Here is a 17827-nt window from a genome sequence, read left to right on the forward strand (position 1 = left end):
CAAGCAAATTATTTGTCCGCAGTCCTGCAACTGCAGCTTCCCATACCGAAAAGTCTTGGCGATCACTGGATCTGGCGTGAATTTCGCGCATTGGCGAGAAATGCTTTACTTAGTGGCAGAGTGGATTGCGCGTGCCAGGCGTGGGGCAAGGGGCGGAGGGGAGTGTACTGTACTCGGAGTCATGCTCTTACAGTCTGCTGTAGGCGTATCACTTGTCACTTTCTTAACTATGGATACTTGAGACGGTAACTATCTACCTTAGACACCCAGCTTGTGTCTTCTTGGAGGCTTTCCTTCTCAACAGGAAAGTTTAGTGACAACGAGGAGGTACCTAATGTACTGAGGTTTTGTGCCACAGTGCACCAACCCCGCCTCTGCCTCCTTCACTGCTCTACACAGTCTTTTCTGTTGTGTGCTTTTTCTGTGAATCAAGTGAATTCTGCCTGGAAGTCGTAGTCCCTTGCATTGAAACACCTGTTCCCTCTCTGTGAAATGTTCGCGTTCAATCTCGCGTTTATCCATATGGCCCATCACTGTCGGAACAAAGAATCATGGCAGCAAGGAGGAAAAGGGAAGAAAAAGAGCAGTTCTTTAGAGATCTAGCTCGCCTTGACGACTACATCCGCGAAGACAATGATAATGACCTTTACGAACAGACCTCGTCCCTTCCGCAACAACGCGCTGTCGCTGTCATGCAAAGAGCGGCACCGCCCAACATGAACGCGCCACCCACGGCGACGATTGTTATTCCATCTCATGAATCAGGAAACTCTCAACCTTCCCTCAATAATAACATCGTTGAGATATCGCGGTCAGAGTTTACCAGTCACAATGCCCTTAAACGCAAACGTCCTTCTTCCAGAGGGCTGTCTGTACCAGCAAACGCAAGGACATCCACTGCGCCTGAAGCTGTCCCAGCTTCCTCTCCTCCAATTCCAACCACAAAAAGCACATTGCCAATCGTCAGCTCTTTGAGACGAACTCTATCGGACCAGGGGTCAATTGTACCAAAGCTTCGAAAGGGAGACAAGAAGTTGGAGCGTATACCTCTGGAAAAACAGATCTTTCATGGACTGACCTTGTGTATGTGAGCACCACTCCAAGAAGTATTGGTATACTAATATTCTTGACAGTCTTTGTCCCTCCTACCGATGACAATCCAGTTCGTCGATTCCGAATTCGCAAGAGCATTCAGTATGGAGCAACTTGGGCAAATATGTGGACGGACGAGGCCACCCATATCATTGTCTGCGACGACCTGAATGCTGAAAAAGTGAAGCGGTACTTCAAAGACGGAAAAATACCGGTATGCCTTCTATGTACAACCAATGTTCAAACTTCTGATTGTGATAATTAGACTGGTCCAACTGTCCTTCGGGATCAGTGGCTCGTGGAGAGCATCAAGTCGAGATTCCTTCGGGAGACACGTTGGTGGAGATTCCAAGTGGATGGGTTGGATACTCCTGACCACCGAGCCCAGGATGTTGTAATGTCAAGTGAACTTGGAAGGGCTGCTTGCTCTCTGGGTGAGTGCACTTCCTTTTTTTGCAATGCTTCTGTTGCTGACCATGCATTAGACGATTCTCAGTCCGAACTCGCCCCTGATTCTCCGTTTGTACCAAAAGATGCCCAAGGACAGCCTCCAGCAATGTCCGATGATCTCATGAAAGCGGTCAAAGACGTGCAGGATCTAGAGCATCTCGAGTTCAGCCCAAGCTTCGAGAACACTTCTACAGGTGCAGACAAGTCTAGCCAAGATGATCCCGCATTGGAGCTACTCCTTGCAAACGACAAAGTGGCGACAGAAAATAAAGGGTTTCAGTGCATGGAGAAGCATGACGGCGACCCCAATGACAACAATCCTAATTCTCGGACGATTGAAATTCTGCAGCAAATGGCGACCTATTATGACCGCATTGGAGATCATTGGCGCACAACGGCGTATCGGAAAGCCATGTCAGCTCTCCGGAAACAGAAGCAGCTGATTCGAACCAAGCAGGAAGCGCTGGCTATTCCATTGATTGGAAAACGTTTGGCAGAAAAGATCGAGGAAATCGTAGCCACTGATCGACTCCGTCGCTTGGAAGAGACCCAAAAGGACCCACACGACCAAGTTCTGCAATTGTTCATGGGCATCTATGGGGTGGGATATCCCACAGCTTCTCGATGGATCGCCCAGGGCCATCGCACTCTGGATGATCTGCGATGCAAGGCAGATCTTACTTACAGCCAGCGCGTTGGTGTAGACCACTATGAAGATTTTCTTCAACGAATACCCCGAGCAGAAGTCGCAAAGCATGGCGAGATCGTCCAGAAAGCCCTGGAACTGGCGGACCCAGAGACGCATGTCATTATCGGCGGATCATATCGCAGGGGGGCTTCTGATTCTGGGGACATTGACCTCATCATCACCAAAGAAGCTGGGACTCTCGAGCACATACGTACACTGCTCGTTGATGTGGTCATCCCAAGACTGACAGACCAAGGGTTCCTGAAAGCAGCACTTGCCACTGGCGGGCGAGCAGAAACATCATCGAAGTGGCATGGGGTGTCGGCTTTGCCAGAGCCAGGGACCTGGCGCCGCATTGACTTTCTCTTCGTCCCTTGGAGCGAGTTGGGCGCTGCACTAATCTATTTCACTGGTAATGACATCTTCAACAGAAGCTTGAGGCTGCTTGCGAGTCGGAAGAAGATGAGACTCAATCAGCATGGTCTCTACGCAGATGTCTTGCGTGGCCGTGGAAGGGAGAAAGTCACAGAGGGAAACTTAATCGAGAGCCATGACGAGAGGCGTATCTTTGGGATACTTGGAGTTCCTTATCGGCCACCGGAACATCGACAATGCTAGGGCACACATTGTTCACAGTTTATGTAGTTTGTTGACCGTGGGAAGTGGCTCAGGCTCAGCGAGGGGCTCACCGCCTTTGAATTACTCACCGCCTTCGGCTCCTCACAAATCGATCGAGCTGACATAAGACTGTTGTCAGGGTCGAACAACCAGGGGATAGGATTTTGATAGAGGGCACCGGATACACAAATAACCCCAAATGATGATAGAGGTATCCTTTTCATCCCAGAGCAGCATGATTACGCATCATCTCAAAGTACATTCCAATCTGATATTCCTCGAAGTTGTGAACCCAGCACCGGACCGGAATATAGATAGTCCGATAGCTTGGCAGGCGGTGAGCACATTTTGCTGGCACCAAATCTTCTGCGGAGATGATTTCCCATGGATGGTTGCCGCACTGGCCTGTCAACACTTTCTACATCAGACAGTCTACTTCCTAAACAATTCTTGTGAGGTTTTCTTGTTTGTTCGTACAGGACGGTTCGTTTGGCTCCGGTCAAGCGGTCGTCCGTTGGCCAGATACCCCTGTCAATACACAATTCTTACGAGTTGTGTTCAAACACGAGGACGATCCCCGCTTCGGTGGCATCGTCAACGTGCCAACGTGCTACCTTACTTCCTTCTCACTCAACGGTCGACTGCGACCGCCAGTGCTTGGAAGCATGGGCCGAAAGCCGAACCCGTTACTGGTGGAATACTTTACACGAGGCAAGAAGATCAACGAGCGATCCAACCGCTATGAACATACCTGCAAGCTCTGCGGGGAGTTTTTCCCAAAAGGACGTATAGAATATCTCCTTGGACACTTGACAAAGAAATGTGTTGGTCTCTCGCTGGCAGACAAAACCAAGATCGTCTTGCGTGCCCATGATCTCGCGGATCCGAGCGCTGAGATCGCGGCCAATGCTCTGGCGACAGAGGAGCAACATCCAAGCGAAGAAAGCCCTCTCAGTCTGCCGTTCTCTCCCAGCCGACCACAAAACTTCAATGCTCTGAACGTCCTTGCAGAGGCTTCTCGCCAAGTGGGAGGCGACAAGCAGGGTCAGGGTCAGGGTCAAGGCCAGGGCCAGAACCAAGACCACGGGCAAACCGCTCCATTGGATCCGCAGCTCGCTCAAGATAGTTTTGAACGCCAGTTGCTCGAAACGTCCGACAATGGAATGGGCATGCGAAACAACAGTACGCTTCACAACATTTTGTTTGGTTGATAACTAATTTGTCCTAGGTTTTTCTGTCCCAAATGGACAGACGGTGCCTTCATTGTATCCTTACCTCCCCGGTGCTCTGCCAGTCACCCAAGAAGACCTCCTCAGATCCATGCCTCTTGTTAGCACCAATTCTCCAGATCTCAGTACGATCGCAGCTTCCGCCAACGAGACTTTGGCGCACGGAGTACTAGACCCGGGCCTCTCGATGCCGCAGGACGACGTCTCTACAGCTCTTCTAGACAGCTTACAGGCACATAATTCGTCTCAACCTCAGTCACAGATCAATTGGTCTGTTTTGCCTCGGGCACTCGGTGACGAAAAGTATCTGACGCAGGCTCGGCACTCTGCATTGACCTCTCCCGACGAGTCTTCCAGTCCATCTCAGCCCCTAAGACCAATTGCAATGAACCCCAAAACTCGAGCCGTCAATTTCATATCAGAGCCTGGAACTCCAAACAAGGTCCAAAAGCCCAAATCTCGCGGTAAATTCACACCGGATAGGAGAAAGGAGGTACGTGAACTTCGCAGAGTCGGGGCATGCATGCGTTGTCGGATGTTGAAGAAGACGTGCTCGCAAGAGACGCCATGTCAGACCTGTGTGGCCGTGGAAACTCCTCGACTATGGAAGCACTCATGTGTGCGAACAAAGTTGGTTGAAACTTTCCCACTCTATTTCGTCAGCCTATTCGGTACGACGGCATATATCGAAGTCAACATGCTCAAAAGCAACTCAGACATTGAACGTCTAGATGGAGAGATTGAAGCCAACGTGTTCAGCGAGGCTCCGATCGTCTTCAAAGGTCTACGCGTACATCTTCGGCCCAATTCTGAACAAGCCGCACAATTCCCTGGTCTGGTTGATACTTTCTTGATCGACGTAGAAAGTGAAAATCTGACGCCCAAGGTGGAACAATACCTCCGAGAGTCGAGCACGCAATATATGATGCAGCAAGAAGCCTGCCCGGTTATGACAGCCAGCTTAATTTCAGCAGTAGCCATCAGAGATGCACAAGCGACATCGTCCAACGGTACTGGCACGCCTTCGGACAAACCGGACAACTTGATTGCCGATGTGATCGATCTCTGCACAGCAACTATCATTCTGACGGAGGCGAATCTTAAGTGGATGCTGAACATCGGTCAAGGACCCGATGGGGAGAACCAGGTGCTTCGAGGCGAGAAATTTGCGCAGGACATCATCATCACACAGCTGTACGCGGTGATTGAGAGTCGTGCGGCGGTTCTGTGCCGTGCGGCAATGCACCATTTTGAGCAGCGGGTGCTGTCACGCCACAAGAGCAGCAACTTCGAAACCTTCCTAGCGGCATTTCTTCTCCTGACCTGTGCGGAGAGAATGAGCTGGTTGTTCAAATGCTACACGGACGACGAGGCTAAGCGATCCGTCTGGCCGCTTACCAACTCCTCCGCTGACTCCTACGCGAACAAAGGCCAGGGCCTGGCATCGTCTATCCACCTCTTACTACATATGAGACAGGTCGAGCCTAAGATCCAGCTCGATGCACAATCAGGCCGATTCGTGGCCCAAAATTCAGAAGACCGCGATCTGGCCGCTTGGCTCGAAGGTACTAGTATGTCTAAGGATCTACTTACTCGCCGAGCGACATCGAGCTTCAATCTCAAAGATTGTCGTTCCCTCGACGGCACTTTGTCGTCCCGACTGCTGCTGCAAGTTGGAGGACCGCAAGACTGAGTGGCGATGGGGAAAGTTGGAACATGGTCGATCAATGCAGTTGTTTTGCAGAGGTTCGTTCCCGGTATTGGTGGCAGTAATGAAAGTGTGCCATGGATAAAACGCACAGATTCTTCGCGGCGTCTTTATTTTGTCAGTGTACAGGAATGAATGATGTTACGATTACACGAAGGAATGATGCCGAGATAGATGATGGGAAGATTTGACGCGAGAGACGAGAGAAATGAGCGAGAGCAAGATACCCCAACGAAGTAATCATTCAGGGATTGGCGCGGAAACGGCAAGGGGATCTTGTGGTATAAGCCATAGTCATAGCCAGAGCTACTACTTCCTTGCCACCGAATAGCAAGGAGGATGTCAAAGCACTACAACTGCTGCCACAAATAGGCAAACATGGTAGGTTACATTGACGCTGCCACGGCAACCTTGTTGTATTTCCAGCCCAATAATTTCAAAGTGGTCTAGGTGCTATCGATTTGGCGGAGACATACCGATATAGAAAAGTGATAGCGTGGTAGGTGATGGTGCAGGATCAACTGGTGGGAGAGAAGGCGTTGAGAACATCAATTTCCGCAGTCCATGACGACAAATAGATGGTTCAACGAGTACTCCGGTGAAAGGTCCGGCGTATAGCGATTCGAGATGGTAAATACTGCTGTGTCAACATGTCGGTGGGTAGGACGAATCCGAAATATGAAAACGCCATCTTGACAAGGCAACAAATACCTCTGGAGTATCAGGGCAAGATTCCGCCGAATGGTGTGGATTCCATGTAGGCAATTGACGCGGCTATCAAGCGTTCCCTTCGGTTGGTTGAATAGGTTTCTGGAGCCCGGATGCTGGGGATCTTGAAACAAAGAATCAAAGTGATGGTGCAACGTGACCGTTTCGGTTCGGCAGGTCCGAGATCTTGGAAACTCGAAGGTGTACGTTGCACTGATGTGAGGGACAAAGGGAAGGGTTGGTAACGGCGAGCAAGTGAGGCGGGTCGAGGTGTGACTGATTGCCTAATCTTGGCTTGCACAACCTCAGGGGAAGGAGCAGAAGAGATGGTTCGGGCACGTTAGGCAGAAAACGTACAGTAGTTTTATGATGACAGCGCATCCACAGCAGACGCTCCTGCAAGTTCCAGCAAGGGACAGAGAACATGAGAGCTAGGGCTTCGGCCAATGTCGAGGATACCATTCACACCATTTGAACGATCTTGCAGATTGCAGGAGCGTCGATGACCACGTTGAAGGAAGTGCTCTGCACATCGACTCACAGTCGGTCGGCTCGGGGCGTTGGACAGACTAAGGCTGCTGCAAGAGCGGCTCGCATCGTCCGCCCGACGTGTCACGGCAACACAGCGTGATGTAGGTGGACCATCTGGGCTGAATCTGCGTCTTCGTCTGCACCTGCGAAGCAAGGAGATGGACCTTGGCTGAATGGAGGGAAGCGTTTATATCGGCAGGTTTGAACAAGTTGGAAGCTAACTAAGTACATGTTGTTAGTCAGTCCTTAGATGCTGTAGGCAGGTAGAGAGGTACGTGTTGGGGTACTGCAAGTTAGAGGGGCAGGGTTTGGGACGTGTCTGGTCCCGGGATAAGTACGGCACGGTGGTGGTGTTCCTTCTTAGGGACAGAGGTAGCAAAGGGATGGACCGATTGGCTGAGATGTTCTGCAGGATGAACAGATGGATACCTCGTACCTTTTTGGTATGAGTTGAGCAGGGCTTAGTCGGCCATATCCGCTACATGGTCTGGCTTTGTTGCAAGTAGGAACGACTCAAGGATGATGATCGGAGCGGGCAGTACGAGCCATGATTGACTCGAAGGGATTGATGGAAATAGATCCCTGTCAAAGGTGTTTAGATCAATCCGTAACAAAGAAAAAAATGGGGCCCGTGATGATGCTAGAGGAAAAATCAAGCTACCAAAAGTGATTGGCTAATATCTGAAGGGGTGATTTCTAGAAGATGATGTGATGTTGGAAGATGACGGGAACCAAAGCTGGAGCCTGAAAGAGGAAGAATTGTCAAGGAGAAGAGAAGCGGAAGTGACGACACTTGAAGTTGATCATAATGGGAGACCATTAGGGCAAGAGCAGGAGCAAGTTGGGAGACATCCTTCTCAGTTGGAAAGTGCAAGGACTGCAAGTATCTACAATAGACAGGCACGGCAGGTTCTTAGCAACTTTCAACAGTGAAGTATTTTGCATCGCCTTCCAGAGATCCATTTGATGAAGGAGGTGCCTCAAGGAGAGAGAACTTGGTTCCTCTTCCAAAAGCTCAGGAGCGGGCCGAGCAGATCCTGGTGTTCCCGCAAGCGCAAACCATACGCGACCATCCATGTTTATCAATGCGCATTCAACGGAATAGTGGGCCCAATGGCACTCAAAGTGGGAAAATCAATTGATGATGGTGGCAGTCGAAACTTTTATTCGTACTACATGCCTGCTTTGAATCAAGGAATATGATAAGAAAGTGGTATTGTGAGTCCCCAATGTCATGAGTTACTTAGAGCGGAAGCCTACCTAGGGAGTTATTGATGACACTCAAAGGCTGGGTCTCTTGAGTCCTCCGCCCAGTAAATCACGCCCAAAGCAGTCCATGTTTAGGTCTCAAGTCTCGAACTCATTCCATAAGCAAGTGGTCTGGTTGTTCACTATAGCCCCTCGGTCTGAGGCGGACGCTTGCGGGGTTGAGATGTCACAAATCTGCCGTGACCAAAGCCTTAGTAGGTACCTAGTACCTTGTCGTTTTGGCTTGTTGAACTTCAATTCTCCCCACTACCTACTTACCTAACCTACTTAGTACTCCAAGGTCGAGTCGAGCGCATGTCCAAATATTGTCCATACGTCTACTTTTACGTGGTCACTAAATTGCTCGTTGGACTACGGAGTACATACAGGTTACAGACACCTGCTTCGTGACGCAGCTGTGAGTAATATGTGTTATTCATCCAATTTGCCTCCTCGCCGTTGAATAATTCAGCCCCGCCAGAACAACGTCTTTGCGATGGCCTTCAGGACCACCAAAAATCCAGACGCACTACTGTCTTTGATTCCTGGCCTCTCGAATGAAGTTGGAGATGCCCGTCACGTAAATCTGCACGTAATGATATTGACTCTCCACATTTTACTGGTCAAGCCTGTGAGCCACTTCGTATTTGCTTCATTGGACACCTGGCCAATCGAAGGAAGAGTTCTTGGGTGGAAGTTGATGCATGTGCCGACTCCTCGCTGTCCATGGATTGGACCGGACACGGTTTCGCCGATCATAAGTGCATCCCCTCGCCTATTTGACGGCAAGGCCGTGGAGGTTCCTGTACGTTAGGCGACCAAACCCCAAAATCTCTGCTCTCTGGCCTAACAATCGAAAGAAAATCACTCTTGCAGACTCAAAATTTCTCAGAAATTATTGTCATGGGCTCAGCAATCTGAATGTGGAATCTCTATTTCGAGGCTGCACATACTGCGATTTTAAGCCGGATGCACAGAAGATTCATGCACAAGAAGCGGGAGCACGCGGGAGTGCCGTGCGGAGTGCCCGCAGGCAAACCGATTTCTCACACGAACAACAACGATAAATCAATCTTTTATGATTTCTTCAACCACACTGGGAAAAGAACTATACGTAGGTCTGTCAACACCAACCACGGCGACTCGTACTCTATCGAGCCCTTCAATCTCACCAACTTACGCGCAGTGAACCACGAAAGCAAGAAGGAGTTAACATGAGTCTGATGCCTTGCTCTGCACCGCATAACTTTTTATGGGGCGTTCTGCGTCGCTTAGGACACGAGCAAGGATCGACACCCGTTGTTGTAAAGGAACCTCAGGGACTCAATCCTGCAGCGACGCCCCTCAGATGTCTTGATGCTAGCAGCTCTAGCCTGAATAGACAGGGATAGTCATGGCAGCAAGCGACAGTGGTGGAACCCTCAGGCTGGAGCCAATTGCATCAGCTGACACCATTTTGGTCACTAGTTCCAAACGCCCGGCTGACAATTGCAAAGGTGGTATGGGCTCGTTCGGTTTCTTGTCTGGGAGAGGCGATTCTTTGCCAATCTGTGGCCCAGCATTGTCACCGAAATGGTCATGGTCTGCCAGCGGTTGGACTGTTGCATGCGCATCGGGTCCAAGACTGCAATTCGAAGTGGAATAGCCTGCCTGCCTGTAAATCCCAGCATGTGCATTGTCTTGAACTGACAGGGATTCCAAGCATGCCAAAAGTAGTCATAGTACCATCATAGGCTCACGGGCCACGGCACCGCAGCAGGCATGGATAGGCATTTCCGCCACCTTTGCTCCAACAGGAGCGCACGGGCTCTGTGGAGGGAGGAGCAGATGACCGCATCTCCAACGAGAGTGGCGACTCTGGAATGGCGGAGCCCGCGCCAACTGCCATGCGCTGGGTGAGATGACTCGGATAGACTTTGGGCGAGTATTTGTCGATTCCACCCAACAAGTCCGGGTCCTTCGAGACTTGGACATGAAATCAATCATACGTATTGTATTACGTGTGTCGTCACGCGTGTTGTTGTTTCTCTTACATGCTTTCTGACATGGCTTGGGACAATGCGACTTGTTCATTGACACCTAATGGACAAGACAAATATGGCTCAGCACTCAAACTGGTGGAGCGGAAACGTGAGTGCTAGTCTCTGCAAGAGCGCGTTGAAGCGAGACTCGATCCATACTCACGTCCCCGTTCATCGACTCCGGAGCACGGCTAGGTAGCTGACAATCATGGTAATCATCGCAAAAGACCATCAAAAACAATCACACAGCGTCCTCTAGTAGTTGCCGTAGTTGGCAAGAGACAGGTGCGGGGCTTGCCTCAGCTGCCTATGTGCCTACCTAAGCAAATACTCCGTACCTTAGGCATAGACATACGCATTCTGTTAGGCATGCCCAATAGCCAGTAACGGACCAGGCGGCCCTAACCAATCTGCGTGCCCGCTTAAGGTACCTTATGCACACTTTTAATCACAAAGCTCGGCGTACTAACCTTCCTCGAGGCAAAGGGAAAGGTCGCGACTTTTCGACTCGGAGATGTTCCTCGCCTGTTGTTCAAAGCTGAAAGGCAGTGTCAACATTCCAGCTCTCTAGGTTTCCTAGGTCCTCAGCTCCCGTGTAGAGTTGTGTCGTACATAGATCCTATCCCGCACTGGGAAACCTCATCAACGACCTTGGCTTGAATCAACGATCCACAGACCCTGCGTGCCAGTAGGACAAGGTCCCCCGGTCATCGCGGCCTTGATTAAACTTGTTCATGTGCCGCGAACCGTATCTCGCTGCAAGATGCGGGACTAGTTCTCGGTCTGACTGGCATACGCATATGAGCCTGTTAGACTCCACAGCCACCCGAGCCGGCCGATTCGACCGATGACAAGAGGGGCCCGTGGGCATTGACGCGTCGAGTCGTTTGACACGCTCTCCAAGAGTACCAAGAGCATCAATCTGTCCTGCGAGGCTGTTGGATCAATTCTTGACCACGGTTTACCTTTTTCCATTTCAAACAGAGATCCATACAAGGTTTCCTGGGGAAAGATCTTTGTGCTGGCCAGGCGATGCGGATCGACGCAGGGACTGGAGGAAGCCGGGAATGCCATCCTCTGGGCTTTAGTCTATTAACGACTTAATTGTACGGCTGGGAGGGGCAACAACAGTCAAGCCTGAAAGCCTCCCACCTAACGCAGGATATTGGATCCTGGCTCTTCATATAGGCATCTGGAATCGAGAGACATACTACTACGGAGGAGATTTTCTTGTCTTGGATCAGCTCCAAGTCAGCATCGCTATTCCTTTATCGACCGAATGCAGCTAAGCTAGCGACATAAGTCGTTAATTACGATTGATTAATGGAGAATGCTAGAGGACCACGAGCCTGGAGACAGAGTTTACTGCCTACCTCAGTAGAATATTATTAGCGATGGTCCACGATCCACGACCCAACGCCCACGCACGCCTATGCCCACGGGTGCCTGGTCTGAAGTCCAACGCCTGTAATAAGCATTTACATCCATGCGCCCTCTGGTCTTGGTCCTGCCCGATCAAGTCGTCACCACTCGAACGAATCCCTGCCCACCTGTAACTTATTCTTCTTCAAAGTACAAGCCACCTCAATTGACATCCATCTCTGCATAACTCATTTACTAAAGGGCCCTCTTTGACCCAAACGAGATCGGCCGCGGATCATTACTGTTTTTCCAAATATCAGACAGAAATCGAGCCTGTCACCATCCATTTCTCGCTCTTACCGTTTACAACTGTTCGCCTTCTAGAGTGGCTCGTAAGGACACCTTACGCCGCCCACCAACCACACCTGCAGCTGCACACGTTTTGTCTTGTGTTGTACGCATCAAATCTCCCTTCATTCCACCTCGGCTGTTTCGATTGCCATCCCGCCTCCCCATGCGAGTGCCCATACCCAGAAAGTTATTCATTTCTGTCCGCCCGACATTTCTACTCCGCCAGCGCTTTTGACCTCTACCGCCGTTAACACGGTGACTGAGGACACATCGCCACCACTAAACGAGCCGACGTGTAAATTATTGTCTTTTGCGTCGTTTTGCACCTCTCTACTTAGGTGCTGCCATACCAGCCTCCTCGTCCTCGGCACATTCGTCACGAGTCTCCAACTTTACTCAAATCCTTGGTCGTTGACAGGTCCCCTTCAAGAACCTAAAAAGCCGACAGCCACATCCCTCCCTCTCGAGATCATTCCGTCTCGAATCACACACCCAGGGTCTTGGAAGACGAAGGGGAGGCAACGAGCCTGCAAACCCACGAAAAAAGAGCAGATCGCATCGTGCAAAAAACAAATCCATCAATCAATTCTCGCCGGGTTCCACCTGAGTCGTAATAAGTTTTAGCCTTCTGCACAATTGCGGTGGCTGATTTCCTGCACTGTCACGGTCCCAACTTTCACAATACGGAGCAGAAATAGTGGACCAAGGATTATCGTGTGCGACATTGCGCCAATCCTCAGGCCTCAGTCCAATACCTACCCACTGCTACGACCACAAGGCTTTGGGTAATCAGTCACCCACTCAGAAGCCAGTACCTTTGTACCCGGCACAGACCTTTTACCCTGTCTGCCCTGCCTGCCTTTGCCTCCCACGCCTGGCTTGCCTGCCCTGCCCACTTCATCGAAGCACAGTGGCACTCGGTCAGATTCTGTGCTCTGACCTTTCACCTTTCACCTTTCAGCCTCCAGTCCTCCCAGGCTACCACTGGCACCTTTTTAACTAGCACCAGCCAACTACCCACCATACCACCCCAGCAACTTCTCTCTCCCGTCTCCTCCACCAACTTTGCACTTGCGTTGCCGCGACTGGCCCATCATTCCAGCGTCATCCTCGCTACTGCTGCATCCATCCCTACACGTCTTCCGCGTCCTCTCCTGTCGCGATCGCACCTCATCGTCCTCTGTTGCACCTTGCAGAGACCGTGGGTTCAACCTCTGGAGCTACCATCCTCTGCCATCCTTGATCACCGTCACCCCATCCTGCTCTGTCACACCCACACCCTGGCAGCTTACGGATGTACTGATGCAAAGCCTGCGCATCAACATCAACACCACCATCACCACAGCCGCCTTCATCTCATCCTTGATCCCGCCTGGAGATGTCCCTATACCCTCCTACACGCCAACCCTTAAATGCTCTTAACGGTATCGCCGACATGAACGATGGCTCTGGCACAATTAATCCCGCGGCTTTGAACGCCACTGGTATGCTTGTTTCCCTCCCGTCGCATCACTTACTTGCTACCTTGTACTCGTAACACATCTTCATGCCCCTTTGATTCGACAGCGCATCCATTCCCTTCTATCCGTGCGCCTCTTGATAACTTCGGTTCTAATCCTGCCGCATCACAGGGACGTTACGGCAATCCTCTACCGAAGCCAACCCGCGTGGCATCAAGCGCAGTCGCTCACCCGACCAGTATGGTGAGCATCAGCAAGTCGGCGATGATGGTATGCAGTGGCATCTTTGATCCCCTCCGTTGTTAGACCATGTTTCTGATGCACGCAGCAGGTCCTCGCAAACGAGGCCGACCTTCCAAGACACCTCGAACTTCTGGCGACTTCACCACTAATGCCGACTCCCTACCAACTCCATCCAGTCAAACTTCTCCAGACCTAATCCAAACTCCAAAGAGTCAATCCACCTCCAATCAACCCGCCATCACGCCAGTACAAAGCTCCCCTCCACGCACCATCCCCAAGTCCACCATCAAAGCCCTCCCTACTGTCCGCGATCACACCAGTGACGTGCTTGGAGAGGAAGGCGATGAATTCGTTCCACGCGAATACGATGATGCTGGCGAGAAGAAGGTTGATGCACAGGGCTACCTGCAAGGAGGGCGAGAGTACAAAATTCGCACCTTTACGCTTCCTGGCAGAGGTCCTAAGCTCTTCATGCTGGCTACTGAATGCGCCAGGCAGCTTCAATACCGAGACTCATACCTTCTCTTCAACAAAAACCGCTCACTGTTTAAGATTATTGCCAGCGTCAAGGAGAAGGAAGAGCTTGTCGCCCACGAGATCCTCCCATATTCGTACCGTTCTCGACAGATTGCAGTGGTGACGGCACGATCCATGTTTCGTCAATTTGGAAGCCGAGTCATTAAGGATGGCCGGAGGGTGCGAGATGATTATTGGGAAGCCAAAGCCATCAAGCAGGGCTTCACTGAGCAGGATGCTGCAGGAGAGAAACGCCCTGGGGCTGCGCGGGCCCGAGAGGCCGCGGCGCAAGATCAATTGAACGCCAGGGCTCAAGTCGCTGCTGCCTATGGGGACATTGTCTACAGCAACGGGCCAGCCTTCGGTGTAGAGCAACCACCCCCGTTGCAGGCAGGCATCGCCTCGACCATGGCCCAACTTACGTCGTTTGATCCTGCCTACGACTCGAGATACAAGGACATCGTTCGACCTCGCCACGAGATTAGTGGCCCGCCATACCAGGACCTTACCCGGTCGAGCTCTGATGCTGAATTGACTAGCCAGGCAGGACATGCGGCTGATTTCAGCAAGTCCATCAATCAACAGAACCGCTACCGCCGTAGCTTGGTGGATGACTATTGGCGCAGAGAGCACAAGCAACCAATTGCAACTCCTCCTCCGCCCGAGACTGAACTTCCTGCTGCTAGCCACTCTTACTCCTCTCCACGATTCCATCCCAATGACCTGCCTCCACAGGGTAATCCCATTGCTCACCAATCACAGTCTTCGCAGCCAGGCATGAATCCTCCTTCGTATACTCATCAGCAGCCTCCAATACAGTCGCCAGTCCGCCAACCAAGTCTGCAGGCCTTCCCTCGAGATGGGGCGCAGTTCACCCCTCAACAAGCACAATTTCAAAGGGCAGGTTCCAATGTTTCTGTGGGACCACCTCAGCAGCAACAAGTTCCTTTCAGCGGTGGAACATTTTCACCTCATGGCTTGAGCCAGCAGCAACAACAACAACAGCAGAGCTGGGGGGCCCCACCACCTCAACCTCATCAATCTCCTGCTATGCATCGTATGAGCACACCACAATTCTCGCCCAACTTGGCTCAGGGACAAATTCCATCACCCATGGGTGGCGTAAACCACCCGAATGCGTCACCTCATCAGCAACAGATGCAGCCACCGCAGATGCCCATGCTTCATCATCAGGGGAGCTCTGGTGGGATGGGTGGCCAACAGTTGTACGGTCCAGGAGCTGGTCTTCAAGCAATGAACGCGGCTGGGTATGGAAATCTCGGCATGGGCCAGCGAGGCATGTATGGAATGGGAGGTCAAACGCAGTTCATGCAACCAAATCCTCAGCATGGCCAGCAAGGCTGGCCTGGGCCTCAGAGCCAGGGTCAACCAGGTGGACAGTGGAACCCGGGATTCCAGTAGATGGAGGGGCCACTACTATGGTGACTTGGGAGGACGATGGTGGCTGCGAAAAGCTACTTGCACAGACAGTGCTTTTTGATATCCTCGAGGTCATGTATGCCGGGTCCACAGAACCACCGTGCATCGTTGGCCATGGACGGGAGTTTTCACATCTGGGAGTTTGTGTCGTATTTTGAACAGCATGTCAGTTGGTGCGGCTCACCTGAGCCTTTATTTCTTTGCACATTTGAATTCCCTGCTGCGACTGGGTGGTGGAGGTGGCAGCCCCAATGAGCTGTAATCAAAGGTGATGGTTGTTTTGAATATATTTGCAGTGGGGGCACTGAATGAGCTGACATGGCGGCACGCTGTCACTTTGGGAGCTCACTCTGTTGGCCGGCGCAGACATGTTGAGCATGTCGAGTCAAGGGTGCTTGGATGAGGCGATCCACAGATGTTACGATTTGGTGAAGGCGCAAGTGCTGGTTTATTCTTTGGTCCATTTTGGGCAGCATTATATCCCCCTTTCGATGTATATTGCATTTGCTTGGGCGGTGAAAGTAACGGAGCTATTGTGGAAGTGCGACTGCGATTTGGCCGATGCTCGATTGCATTTGCTGGAAACGGGCGGAGTGCGCATACTGGTCGTCTAATGATTTTGTCGGATTCACGGGAAACAGGACCCTGCGAAAGACGCGAAGCGACGATCATGGATTGAGTGAGAAACTACATGTTGTGGGACTGTCTTTTCTGGATTCTTTGCGGACGTCCACTCTGTCTTTCAGCTACACGCGTCACGGAATAATATGGAATATGTTTAAGGATTTAAACGTGAATATTGACCTTTTCACAACTGTCGAAGTGGAATTCCCATGATGCTGCGACCATTTCAGCCTTTGAAACTGCTCGGGCGTATTAACATATTACCAAGGAGCCTTGACACCCTTGTGGGAGGGAACATGGGCCAACTGGATTGTCTCGGAGATCAGTCCCGCGACCATGCTCTGACGAATAGCTTGGGTTCGTGTAGAGCGGGTTGAATCAGTTCGGCCGCTTAAGCCCAGGGTGTTTTGGGGTCGCGTGGGGTCATGGCAACAACATATCTGCCGGATCCCATGATCATTAAGCCTGAAATCGTGGGGCCATAACGAGTAGTGATGAATTGTTATCGAGTTGTTGATGGAGTAAGAAGTCAGTAAGTACCTAGTAGGTGATCTCATTCGTCCCTTCCAAACTTGTCCGAGGTTATTCAGTGGTCAATCGTCTCAGGCCCCTGCTTCAGTTACGCATGCGCGGCACACCCGCAAGACTCACGAGGTCATCATGAAGATGCAGACTGTAGGGTCCCGGCGGTCAAAGACTGGAGACGACATTTCAACGCAGATACAGGCATGACATGTCTATACTATTATGGATTTGAGGTACTTCCAAGTCCGCTTGGAACGACGGAGAAGCAATCACCAAGCCAGGTGCCCAGCATCTTGGCCACCACTCCGTTGTTAGGTATCCACATGCTTAACTTGTCCAATATCAACTGTCTACCTGAGCCTTTATCAAGGTGAGGATTCATATTTATCATGGCCATAGTCAGCCCAGAAGACGAAAGAATCAGACGTAATGACAATGCTCTAGCTAAGATAAGATGTCGGGGCATGCCATGCGTGTGTTAACACTTTGGGCGTGGGTTGGGCAGGCGCCAGCTTATTCCTGGGTCCTGGCTGCCCTTGCACTCAGGTGTTGCTTTGTGGCCGAGGCAGGGGCAACTCAAGTGACCCCATTATTGACTCAGAACTCGCTCCTGCCTGCCTGCGGCTGGAATTGTATCACCGACTTCCCCGCACCTTTTGATTTGCTTTTGGTCCGTCCTCACGTCCTTACGTCCTCAATCGATTGATCCCACTTCACCTGAGGAGAAGCCTGGAGCAAGATGGGGAGGCAAGTCCCTCGCACTGGACGAAACGTGGATAACGAGTGCTGGCCAGTGAAAAAACACAAACCTTGTTGCACTCAGCGAATCTTTGCAAAGCATTCCCCAAGCTTTATGAAGACTTGTCCAGTCCTTCTTGTGGCCCCCTTTGGCCCCATCATTTACAATGTGGAGCAGCGCTGGCATGGCTCCATGGCTAGCCAACTCATTGATGAGATGACTCGGGGCCCCACACAAACCCATGGTCCAGAGTCTGAGAGTATGAATTTCCCCA

General features: G+C 51.3%; 3 protein-coding genes across 4 annotated transcripts; all 3 read left to right on the plus strand.

Moving 5' to 3' along the window:
- Nucleotides 1-400: 400 nt before the first annotated feature.
- PV10_08517 (uncharacterized protein) lies at nucleotides 401-2848 on the plus strand (the record flags this gene model as incomplete). Its single annotated transcript, XM_016373548.1, has 4 exons — nucleotides 401-1083; nucleotides 1134-1306; nucleotides 1358-1526; nucleotides 1578-2848. The coding sequence occupies exons 1-4, from the start codon at nucleotides 552-554 to the stop codon at nucleotides 2846-2848; spliced, it is 2145 nt and encodes a 714-aa protein (XP_016220459.1). The 5' UTR covers nucleotides 401-551.
- A 403-nt stretch (nucleotides 2849-3251) lies between these two features.
- On the plus strand, nucleotides 3252-6241 carry PV10_08518 (uncharacterized protein). The gene is made up of 2 exons (XM_016373549.1): nucleotides 3252-4030; nucleotides 4077-6241. The coding sequence occupies exons 1-2, from the start codon at nucleotides 3514-3516 to the stop codon at nucleotides 5768-5770; spliced, it is 2211 nt and encodes a 736-aa protein (XP_016220460.1). The 5' UTR covers nucleotides 3252-3513; the 3' UTR covers nucleotides 5771-6241.
- A 6462-nt stretch (nucleotides 6242-12703) lies between these two features.
- On the plus strand, nucleotides 12704-16485 carry PV10_08519. 2 transcript variants are annotated; one of them, XM_016373550.1, is made up of 3 exons: nucleotides 12704-13490; nucleotides 13638-13736; nucleotides 13798-16485. In XM_016373550.1, the coding sequence occupies exons 1-3, from the start codon at nucleotides 13385-13387 to the stop codon at nucleotides 15645-15647; spliced, it is 2055 nt and encodes a 684-aa protein (XP_016220461.1). In that variant the 5' UTR covers nucleotides 12704-13384; the 3' UTR covers nucleotides 15648-16485. The 2 variants fall into 2 exon arrangements, with proteins under 2 accessions (XP_016220461.1, XP_016220462.1); XM_016373551.1 differs by having other exon boundaries at nucleotides 12704-13736.
- Nucleotides 16486-17827: the final 1342 nt, after the last annotated feature.

This window comes from Exophiala mesophila (genome assembly GCF_000836275.1).
Source record: "Exophiala mesophila strain CBS 40295 unplaced genomic scaffold supercont1.6, whole genome shotgun sequence".
NCBI lineage: Eukaryota > Fungi > Ascomycota > Eurotiomycetes > Chaetothyriales > Herpotrichiellaceae > Exophiala > Exophiala mesophila.

What these genes read in the sequence shown, in the direction of transcription:
- PV10_08518 (XM_016373549.1), top strand. Translation starts at nt 3,514, where the DNA reads ATGGGCCGAAAGCCGAACCCGTTACTGGTGGAATACTTTACACGAGGC. An exon ending in AATGGGCATGCGAAACAACA is followed by an intron (nt 4,031 to 4,076) that starts GTACGCTTCACA and finishes AATTTGTCCTAG; the next exon opens with GTTTTTCTGTCCCAAATGGA.
- PV10_08519 (XM_016373550.1), top strand. Translation starts at nt 13,385, where the DNA reads ATGTCCCTATACCCTCCTACACGCCAACCCTTAAATGCTCTTAACGGT. An exon ending in CGCGGCTTTGAACGCCACTG is followed by an intron (nt 13,491 to 13,637) that starts GTATGCTTGTTT and finishes GCCGCATCACAG; the next exon opens with GGACGTTACGGCAATCCTCT. An exon ending in TCAGCAAGTCGGCGATGATG is followed by an intron (nt 13,737 to 13,797) that starts GTATGCAGTGGC and finishes TGCACGCAGCAG; the next exon opens with GTCCTCGCAAACGAGGCCGA.